This window comes from Anarhichas minor, unplaced genomic scaffold (genome assembly GCF_050575085.1).
Source record: "Anarhichas minor isolate MPS153535 unplaced genomic scaffold, ASM5057508v1 ptg000076l, whole genome shotgun sequence".
NCBI lineage: Eukaryota > Metazoa > Chordata > Actinopteri > Perciformes > Anarhichadidae > Anarhichas > Anarhichas minor.
In genome coordinates, this window is record NW_027466522.1 from 140,001 (window position 1) to 151,509 (window position 11,509).

The 11,509-nt window shown below is 43.9% G+C and overlaps 1 protein-coding gene across 1 annotated transcript in view; it reads left to right on the forward strand.

Annotated features, from left to right (window-relative positions):
• cunh18orf63 (chromosome unknown C18orf63 homolog) overlaps positions 1-9,533 on the forward strand; it is a 23,049-nt gene extending 13,516 nt beyond the window's left edge. The window contains 6 exon segments of the mRNA XM_076080956.1: positions 74-292; positions 1,073-1,158; positions 1,464-1,650; positions 2,454-3,713; positions 4,201-4,287; positions 8,785-9,533. Of these exon segments, the coding sequence (XP_075937071.1) occupies positions 74-292; positions 1,073-1,158; positions 1,464-1,650; positions 2,454-3,713; positions 4,201-4,287; positions 8,785-8,907 (1,962 nt within the window). The 3' untranslated portion in view covers positions 8,908-9,533.
• The last annotated feature ends 1,976 nt before the right edge of the window (positions 9,534-11,509 follow it).

Genomic DNA, 11,509 nt, shown 5'->3' on the forward strand with positions numbered 1-11,509 from the left:
GAATCATGACCCTTTAGTGTGTGTGTGTGTGTGTGTGTGTGTGTGTGTGTGTGTGTGTGTGTGTGTGTTCCAGCTGGAGGACTTTGACCTCCCTCCGTTGGTCCTGAGGAGGTTCTGTTCTGATTCAGACTCAGTTGTGGACCCGTCCTCCTCTGGAGGGGCTCTGTGGTGTCACGTCCTGCCCAGGTAGGAACAGCTCCACCTGCTGGACACAACGAGACGAACACCTCCGACCAAACCGCTGCTTCTTCTTCTGCACATTAAACAACCGGCTCGTCAGACGACAGTGATCGTTGATAATTCTGTCTGCTTGTGTTGTTCATCTGTTTAGATGATGTGAAGTTAGTATAGAAGAGCATGTTTATGTTGTTAGTTCTGTTCACCTGGTTAGAACACAGAGGTAGAACACAGAGGTAGAACACAGAGGTAGAACACTACGGATGTTGATGTAAACCTTTAAACAACGTGAGTTCAAAACTTAAAAACGTTCATGACGTCGTTCTAGTCGTCCTCAGAAGTTTTAATACAGCAAAGTTACGTATTATACCTTTAAGTTATTTATTTCAGTATTTTTTGATAATTCTTAAATTAATTAAATTGTTTTTAGTATAAATAATAATCTTTAAAATAAGTTTTTAAATAAATTCAAAAATTAAATATGAGAGTAAATAAGTATAATAATTAATTAAAATGTAAATAAAGAACCAAATTAAAACAGAAATATACATTTATGTGACATTTTATTGATTAATTAATCGCTACATTATTTTGTAGATTAAATTGTTCATTCATTTATTTATTGAGTCTTTTATTTTATGAATTAATTTATTTGGGGTTTTATCAGCTTCTGTCTAACTTCATGTTGTGTTACTGACTGTGAGCAGCAGGGGGCGCTGCAGCTCCTCTCTACTCATTATGTGTGTGTGTGTGTGTGTGTGTGTGTGTGTGTGTGTGTGTGTGTGTGTGTGTGTGTGTGTGTGTGTGTGTGTGTGTGTGTGTGTGTGTGTGTGTGTGTGTGTGTGTGTGTGTGTGTGTGTGTGTGTGTGTGTGTGTGTGTGTGTGTGTCTCTCAGTACGGTTACAGACTCCCAGATGCAGCAGAAGAAGAGGTGGTGTACTGCAGCGTGTACTTCAGGCTGGTGGGGGAGAGACTCTTCACGTATCCTCTCACAGACCATCATGACTGAACCGTGTTTATATCAATCTGACCAATCAGACGCACAGACACCTGACACCTGACACCTGACACGAGGAACGGCTGAACAGATGAAGAGGAACATATATTATTATAGAGACAATATATTTCAGTCTTTCTTACTTTTAAACACTTATTTGTCTGTAATTTAAACTCTGAACCCCAAAAAACCTGCAAGAAAAGCATGTTTTTTTAAACAATCGCCAAAGCTTCACCGTTTATCACAACCAGAATCAGCAGAGAGGAGAACGTTCCTTTAACCCGAGCAGATACCCTCTGAGCTGCGTCCGCCTGCAGCCGGTGCAGCGCTGCCCTCGGGTCGACCCGCAGGGGGCGCTGGGCTCCTTCCTGTCCGACATCGGGGCGAGACTCAACGGCGTGTGCGGCTTCCCCGCTCGACTGACCGGGAGACCCCGTCACCACGCGGTCGGGCTGAGCGCCGCTGCTACGCTGCAGGTACGAGTACTGAACAGAAGGAGGCAGCAGCGGAGCAGTAGCTCCTGTGCTGTGAGAGGTAACAGCCGTACATGCATCTCATTCAACGTGAGCGTGTGGTAGAGGAGAGGAAAAGAGATTATTGGATCGTTTCCCACCTTGTACAATCCTTCACACGGACTCTTTCTTTATGAGCGTAAAGGTGCGACGCTGAGGAGGAGGAGGAGCTCGTTCTCATAACACAGATGTGCGTTTCCTGTTGTCCACAGCTCACTTTAAAAGGAATGTTTCTCTGAACCTTATCCATCATGTGAGGAAGCCTCGTGAAGCACTTTAGTGAACTCTACATGCAGCATGAACCTTATTAATAAGAAATACTACTTTAATACATCTTCTGCTGGTCAAAGGGAATGTTTTGCCCACAAGGTAAAAAAGCACAATATCAGTTATTAGTTGTAATAAATGAGTTGAGTCGTTATTCTCAAGTGTGTTTCATCGACTCAGATCGATTCAGAGCAACTCAAATATTCATGGTGTTCAGAGGGTTCATGTGGAGGAGACGAGAACAAACTCTAAAGTCGTGTGTTTCTGCTCAGATGAAGCGTCTTCAGATCGTCCTATGTTGATGTTATTTAAGGTTTTAGGTTCTGTGCATGTAAACACTTAAAAAGCTTTTCCTTCCTCATAAAAACATGGTTAAAGCAGATTTAGTATTTTAATTCACGTCTTCTTAGACCTGCAATTCATGTTTGTGTGTCTTCATTTTCTGCTTTTTTATGTTCTTGTGAAAACATCGTCTTCTCCTTTCTCCTCTTCCTCCTCAGGTGTTTGGTGGTGAGCAGATCAACTTGAGCACCTCCTCCTCCTCCATCAGGCCGGTCCTCACCCAGCTTCCTCCTCTTCCTCCTCCCCGACCCGTGAAGCCCTATTTTGGGTCTCAGCCTCCAGCCTGGACCCCTTTCACCCAGCAGGACGGAGCCCAGGGGCTTCTGGGTAACAGTCTGACACAAAGTCAAGGCTGCAGAGGAGACCCTTCATCATCATCATCATCCTCCTTCTCCTCACTCTTCCAGACACCTTCATCCCTCTCCTCCTCATCCTCCTCCTCCGTCCTCCCTCCTCTTCCTCCTCCTCCTCCAATCTTTGCTCCCAAACTGGTTCCCATCTTCAAGAACAAGTGTCCGTTGCGACACATCAACGTGGCCGTGCTGAGACTCCAGAAGCAGAGGGAGCAGCTGATTGGAGGAGGGGAGGAGAGGGGGAGGGTGACCCTACCTGCCTTCAGGATGAAGACCTCCACCACCACCACCGCTTCTTCTTCTTCGTCTGTTTCTTCTCTGTCGGTCGCGTCCCTCACGCTTCCTCCTCCGTTCAACCGTCATCCTAAAGCTGCTCCTCAGCCAGCAGGTCACATCGGACTCAAACGCATCGCCAGCCTCAGTCCTGCGTCCAAGTCCAGACCCGGGTTCCTCCTGGCTCCACAGCCGGAGACCACCAAACCCAAGACCAGCTCCAAGACCAGCTCCAAGACCAGCGTGAAGTCCAGCTCTGACACAAATACCTCCAACAAACGTCCTCCACCTTCTGACATCTCCTTCAAACATTCTCCACCTTCTGACATCTCCTTCAAACATCCTCCACCTTCTGACATCTCCTTCAAACATCCTCCACCTTCTGACATCTCCTTCAAACATCCTCCACCTTCTGACATCTCCTTCAAACATCCTCCACCTTCTGACATCTCCTTCAAACGTCCTCCACCTTCTGACATCTCCTTCAAACATCCTCCACCTTCTGACATCTCCAACAAACGTCCTCCACCTTCTGACATCTCCTTCAAACGTCCTCCACCTTCTGACATCTCCTTCAAACATCCTCCACCTTCTGACATCTCCAACAAACGTCCTCCACCTTCTGACATCTCCAACAAACGTCCTCCACCTTCTGACATCTCCAACAAACGTCCTCCACCTTCTGACATCTCCTTCAAACATCCTCCACCTTCTGACATCTCCAACAAACGTCCTCCAGCTGCTCCACCTTCTGATGCCTCCTTCAAAGACTCCTCCAGCAGCAGCAGACGGGTGAGTCCAGTAGAGTCATAAAACCTGATTGGATGAATCATTTTCTTGCTATTTATAATTGAGAATCGTCCAGATGTTAAATCGTGTTTAACTTCTAACAGCAGCTCCTCACTGTGTCGGTGTTTTACGAGAGGTGTCGACTGCTGTCACGATCTAAACTCCCCCAACAGTTCACTGAGTTACTATCCGCCGTCTGACTCTTCTTTATTTAAAGTCGGTCTTTAAATGGAAACTGAAGTAGAGCTTTTGTTCTAAACGACTAAGATCTTTATAGTTATTTGGTCCTTTTTTGTGATTTTGTTTTGCTGAAAGACTTATTTCCAATAAACTGTGAACACGTCTCTGTTAAACACAAGATTTAAAATGGTGCTTTTGTGTGATTCTTTGTGGAGAAACTCCATTATATCAACTAATCGATTAGTTGACAAAAATCATGCGAGTGTAAGTTTAATTCCTTGTTTCCTGACTTCCCCGTGTTGTGTTTCAGAGAGTTGTGTTTGAGGAGTTAAAGCCGAAGAAACCCAGATCATCTATACGAGACGTGGACGTGGAGCAAATGGCCAGAAGCAACCAGGTCAGGAGACGCACTGAACTCTTTCTTATCTTCCTCTGTCTGTTGTTCCTTCCTCTTCTTTCTCCTCTTCTTCCTCACAACTCTTACTTCATGAAGTCTGAGACGTGCTAGCCTGGTTATTTTTTTTATTTGGTAACTTTGGTAATTTGAGTTTTCCTCTGGCGCTACCTTCAGAACAAACTGGACAAGACAAATTGTCAAGAAATTTTACTTTTTGTGTCGATGTCATTGTGAGAGTTAACAAAGTTTTCATCATTATTTCTTTGTGGACTTCCATGTCTGAGATGTATAACTGTACCATAGGCTGTTTCTAGGAAGCGGACTTGGTTTTTGTCCGTCGCCGTCGTTTTCTTTTTTTTTTCAACCAGACATGACAAGAGAGGGTGGAGCTAAGTACAACCAAATACTGAATAAAACATATTTAAGCAACCAAAATGTTACAATTAACTTCCATGAAGTGAAAGAGACAACGCAACTCCCAGACCGGGCAACGTCTCTGGTAGAGACCTGTCAATCACCGTGTAGCCCCGCCCTAAAGCATCCCCTGCTTTATGGTCTGTTTGACTCTAAATGGACCATAATGTACTAAATGAACATCATGCTGTATTGAAGAAGACTTGAAACTAGAGATTGAGACCATAAACTCATGTTTACAATGTTTACTGAGGTAATAAATCAAGAGAGAAGTAGAGTCATTTTCTCATAGACTTCTATACAACCAGAGGAGTCGCCCTCTGCTTGTGCTGTGGTATCATTGGAGCGTCGGACCTTGAGACGTGGTGCTGTCGAGTGTGTTGTTCTTCGAGTACGTCTGGACCTTGAGAATCGAGAAATCTGGTGCGTAATGTAAAAGAAGCGACTTGAGAAGTGATGTATTTCCAGTGTGTCCACTCTTACTGTAGGTGCTTCCTCATAAACATGCTTTAGAAGAGGCCGCATACATTACCGTGATGAGTTAGAGTGAGTTAGCGTGATGAATAGCTCACACACACACACACACACACACACACACACACACACATACGGTTCTGTCGGTTTCCTTACAAACATCCTCTGAGAGGACCGTTACGGTGATGGATGGTCAGCAGGAGGCGGAGCTCCACCGGGAGCTCAGCACTTTAATAACAACATTCATCAGTTTTACAGCTCCACCCTGCAACTCCTCAAGAACAATACATCAGCTACTCTTTGACGGTTATTTACACAGCTTCTCCTTCTGGACAAATTGTTCCTCGCTAGTTTTTACAAAACAGTTTTATAAGTGAGCTGCTGCAGACAGACTCTCTACTTGTGTTTAAAGTCTCCTGAACTCATTTCCCTCCACTCATTATCAGATATTCTTGTTAAATGTGAATGTTTAAATGTCAGATCCAACTTTAAACCAACTAGCAAACACAGAAGAGAATACAAGACAGAATGTAATCAACGGTTTATAATCTAAATGACCACCTCCTTCATGTTTGTGAGTTTAGTCTCTCTTCTTTTAACTCTTATTATTCTGTCTTGTTTCTCACCTTCTCACCACATCATCTGCATGTCCGCAGTATTAGCATGTAGCATGTAGCATGTTTTCTCCTCCCCGTCTGATGTGTTTGCAGGAGCGTTGCGTTTTACTCCCACAGACAGATTTCAGCGTTCACAGCTATACTTATGAAAAAACGATGACGTAGATGCCCGCGTTCGCTACTTGATTGGTTGTTAGCAGTCACGACGTGTCCTTCCCCGATCACGTGACCCTTTCCCCGGAACAACAGCCTTGATTACCGATCGACTGCCAGGTTAATTCAACATGGAGAACTGACTACAGGTGTTGCTGACCTCGTTGTCTTTACTAGCAGCTGTTGTTCAGTTAAAGTCTGCATTATTACGGAGGAAGCAGCTGTTAGTGGAGCGATTAGTGAGCAGCGTGTCCAGCGGCGGCACAACGATCTCAACGTTCACAAAGAAACTGTAAAGCAACAAAAGCTTAAACGCTCTCTAGTACGACAGAGACTTCAGCTCTCTCACTGGCCTCTCAGGGCTTCATCTCTCTGTCTCTCTCTCTCCATCTCTTCATCTCTCTGTATCTCTCTCTTCATCTCTTTGTTCTCTCTCTCTTCATCTCTCTGTTCTCTCTCTCTTCATCTCTCTGTTCTCTCTCTCTTCATCTCTCTGTCTCTCTCTCTCCATCTCTTTGTTCTCTCTCTCTTCATCTCTCTGTTCTCTCTCTCTTCATCTCTCTGTTCTCTCTCTCTTCATCTCTCTGTTCTCTCTCTCTCCATCTCTTTGTTCTCTCTCTCTTCATCTCTCTGTTCTCTCTCTCTTCATCTCTCTGTCTCTCTCTCTCCATCTCTTCATCTCTCTGTATCTCTCTCTTCATCTCTTTGTCTCTCTCTCTCCATCTCTTTGTTCTCTCTCTCTTCATCTCTCTGTTCTCTCTCTCTTCATCTCTCTGTTCTCTCTCTCTTCATCTCTCTGTTCTCTCTCTCTCCATCTCTTCATCTCTCTGTATCTCTCTCTTCATCTCTCTGTCTCTCTCTCTCCATCTCTTCATCTCTCTGTATCTCTCTCTTCATCTCTTTGTCTCTCTCTCTCCATCTCTTTGTTCTCTCTCTCTTCATCTCTCTGTTCTCTCTCTCTTCATCTCTCTGTCTCTCTCTCTCCATCTCTTTGTCTCTCTCTCTCCATCTCTTTGTTCTCTCTCTCTTCATCTCTCTGTTCTCTCTCTCTTCATCTCTCTGTCTCTCTCTCTCCATCTCTTCATCTCTCTGTATCTCTCTCTTCATCTCTTTGTCTCTCTCTCTCCATCTCTTTGTTCTCTCTCTCTTCATCTCTCTGTTCTCTCTCTCTTCATCTCTCTGTCTCTCTCTCTCCATCTCTTTGTCTCTCTCTCTCCATCTCTTTGTTCTCTCTCTCTTCATCTCTCTGTTCTCTCTCTCTTCATCTCTCTGTCTCTCTCTCTCCATCTCTCTGTATCTCTCTCTTTGTCTCTCTCTCTCCATCTCTTTGTTCTCTCTCTCTTCATCTCTCTGTTCTCTCTCTCTTCATCTCTCTGTTCTCTCTCTTCATCTCTTTGTCTCTCTCTCTCCATCTCTTTGTTCTCTCTCTCTTCATCTCTCTGTTCTCTCTCTCTTCATCTCTCTGTTCTCTCTCTCTTCATCTCTCTGTTCTCTCTCTCTTCATCTCTCTGTTCTCTCTCTCTTCATCTCTCTGTTCTCTCTCTCTCCATCTCTTCATCTCTCTGTATCTCTCTCTTCATCTCTCTGTCTCTCTCTCTCCATCTCTTCATCTCTCTGTATCTCTCTCTTCATCTCTTTGTCTCTCTCTCTCCATCTCTTTGTTCTCTCTCTCTTCATCTCTCTGTTCTCTCTCTCTTCATCTCTCTGTCTCTCTCTCTCCATCTCTTTGTCTCTCTCTCTCCATCTCTTTGTTCTCTCTCTCTTCATCTCTCTGTTCTCTCTCTCTTCATCTCTCTGTCTCTCTCTCTCCATCTCTTTGTCTCTCTCTCTTCATCTCTCTGTCTCTCTCTCTTTGTCTCTCTCTCTCCATCTCTTTGTTCTCTCTCTCTTCATCTCTCTGTTCTCTCTCTCTTCATCTCTCTGTCTCTCTCTCTCCATCTCTTTGTCTCTCTCTCTTCATCTCTCTGTATCTCTCTCTTTGTCTCTCTCTCTCCATCTCTTTGTTCTCTCTCTCTTCATCTCTCTGTTCTCTCTCTCTTCATCTCTCTGTTCTCTCTCTCTTCATCTCTCTGTCTCTCTCTCTCCATCTCTTTGTTCTCTCTCTCTTCATCTCTCTGTTCTCTCTCTCTTCATCTCTCTGTTCTCTCTCTTCATCTCTTTGTCTCTCTCTCTCCATCTCTTTGTTCTCTCTCTCTTCATCTCTCTGTTCTCTCTCTCTTCATCTCTCTGTTCTCTCTCTCTTCATCTCTCTGTTCTCTCTCTCTTCATCTCTCTGTTCTCTCTCTCTTCATCTCTCTGTTCTCTCTCTCTTCATCTCTCTGTTCTCTCTCTCTCCATCTCTTCATCTCTCTGTATCTCTCTCTTCATCTCTCTGTCTCTCTCTCTCCATCTCTTCATCTCTCTGTATCTCTCTCTTCATCTCTTTGTCTCTCTCTCTCCATCTCTTTGTTCTCTCTCTCTTCATCTCTCTGTTCTCTCTCTCTTCATCTCTCTGTCTCTCTCTCTCCATCTCTTTGTTCTCTCTCTCTTCATCTCTCTGTTCTCTCTCTCTTCATCTCTCTGTCTCTCTCTCTCCATCTCTTTGTCTCTCTCTCTCCATCTCTCTGTATCTCTCTCTTTGTCTCTCTCTCTCCATCTCTTTGTTCTCTCTCTCTTCATCTCTCTGTTCTCTCTCTCTTCATCTCTCTGTTCTCTCTCTTCATCTCTTTGTCTCTCTCTCTCCATCTCTTTGTTCTCTCTCTCTTCATCTCTCTGTTCTCTCTCTCTTCATCTCTCTGTTCTCTCTCTCTTCATCTCTCTGTTCTCTCTCTCTCCATCTGTCTGTCCTCTCTTCTCTCAGTTGTTGAAGGTGAACTCTTCCACTCTGCTGTCCTGGCTGAAGGAACGAGGAGTTCTCATCAGGACCAAACACAGGAAGGAGGACCTGATGCTGAAGGTCATGGGCTGTCTGGCCGAGGCCTGAGACAGACACACACACACACACACACACACACACACACACACACACACACACACACACACACTCTGAGTGTAATCTATAGACTTCCTCTGGAGTATTCAGGCTCTTCTAAGCTCCTCATTTAAAGGATTTAATCTAAAATGTGTCTTTATCGCTCTGAATCTTCTCATCTAATTGAGATGCTGAAGATTTTCCAAAATGTCGCATGAAGTCACGGGGGGGGGGGGGGGGTTCAGACAGGAAGTGACACACTTTGGGTTTTCTTTCCTCTCTGTTTGTTTGATGTGAGTCATCAGAGGTTTGTTCAGGAAGGTGAAGAGTTTGAAACCAGCCGACAGGAGTTCTAGGTTCTGATATAATAATATAATGTTTTACTGCAGGTTTAGTTCTTTCATTCAGCAGCTCTTCATGTTCTGTCAACAAACCTTTGACTTTAGAACGAGTTCTCCACCTCTTAGAAATACAGACATTCATATAAACCTTTATATTTCATAGTGAGGACTTTCTGTATTCTACAACAAATGATGACCTATTGATACAGTGTTCATACAGCTGTTGCTTGTTTGTTGTTAAGAAATGTACAATTATATTTATATCTTGAAGTTTTGTGGATAAATTGTGAAATTGAAGTGAGGAAGTTCTTTCCTTCTGCTTGTTCTCATTCATTGTACCTGTGTGTTCTCCAGGTTGTTTAGATAGCTGGCACACACACACACACACACACACACACACACACACACACACACACACACACACACACACACAGATGTGTCCAGTCGTCCATGCGTTAGTTTACATTATTCCCATCATGCTTCAGTCAGCGAGGTTTGGTTTGAACCAGACGTGTGTCTGTGTGTGTGTGTGTGTGTGTGTGTGTGTGTGTGTGTGTGTGTGTGTGTGTGTGTGTGTGTGTGTGTGTGTGTGTGTGTGTGTGTGTGTGTGTGTGTGTGTGTGTGTGTGTGTGTGTGTGTGTGTCTGTGTCTGTGTGTGTGTGTGTGTGAGAGCAGCTGTCAGCTGTGTGTTAATGATGCGTCACAGTAGTTAACTTTACAGTCTGAAAGAAGTCTGACTGCTTCTTGCAGACCAGATCCACTCCTTTCATTCGTACCTTTCACAATAAAAGCCTGATCCTCTATATATAATATATTATATATATATAGAGGATCAGGACTAAACGGAGACTGGTTCAGGACCAGGTCAAAGATCTTTACATTCACTTTAAGATGTAACATATTGACAGCAGAGTGTCTTTGTGTGAAGGCCCAGGAGCCTTTGATTGACGCTTCAGACCTCCTGAAAGCCTCAGTTAGACCGTCATTTCATTTCACTGAAAGGTCTTTTAAATCAGTATCAATTCAATGCACAGAAGCTTTTTGTTTTTTTATTATACTCTGGATTGCCACCGGGTGCTTCACACACTTAAGAGTCACAGTGAAAATATACAAAGTAGGAGAAAATACCACAAAAATATTCATATAAAACTAGAAATTTCACAATAAAAGTATATTGCTAATTGTAGAATGAGGAACACGTTTAATTTTCTCAGCAATACAAATGAAAGACACTCGTAATGAGGGATTTGATTGACCTCCATGGCTCTTCTCTTGGTGTGTGTGTGTGTGTGTGTGTGTTCGGATATCGGCCTCCAAATGTGAAGCAAACGAGGGATTTTCAAAATAAATGTCAGCCAGATTCCAGGAGACACACGTTTGTTATCAAAGTGAGAATAATCTGCAGAGTGAACATCAATTATAAATATATCAATTAACACTTTATAGAATATAATTACTCGTCCCGTCTCCTTGTCCTGCTTTTCACTTGACACTTCAAACATCAAAGTGGAATTCATTAGTGAAGATTATCTTGATGAACTAAAGCTGGAAGAATCAGAAATGTCTGTTTATTTTCTGTAATAATCCAAATGGAGGAATCTGATTGGCTGTTAGTGGAGGACACCAGTGATGACGACTTCCTGTACTTCATCCCTGAAGCTCTTTATTCATGTCGGACGTTTCTCTCCTCAAGACTTCTCCGTGTGAAGTCTAATGTTTCCCACAATGCATTTTGTTCCCCCCCCGGTCAGGAAACTCAACCCTGAGCTATAGGAGGCTGAGGAATTCCATTATGTTAGACACGCTGTGTGTGTGTGTGTGTGTGTGTGTGTGTGTCCGTCCAATCGGATTCCCTGCAGGTGATGTCACCGCTAGCTGTCAGGTGTTTCATCATTTTCACTCTCTGGATATCAACAGTGTGAAGCATCTGGCTCGATCCCACGACTCCCATCTGAAAGGTCCGACACACACACACACTCACACACACACATACACACACACACACACACACACACACACACTCACACACACACTCTGTATACGTATCAGCTGACAGTCTGGAGCAGTGTGTGTGACAGAAACCTCTCCGCGTTAAGAGGCTCTTAGAGGTGGAGAAACTAAACTAAACTGACTTTGAACGGACTTTAAAGGGACAGTTCACCCCAAAATCAAAACTACCGGGAACTATTTTCTCTCTACCGAAATAAACCTGCCCACCGTATCACCGTGCAGGAGGAAGTGCATCCGCCATTAACGTTTACATCTCACGCTGT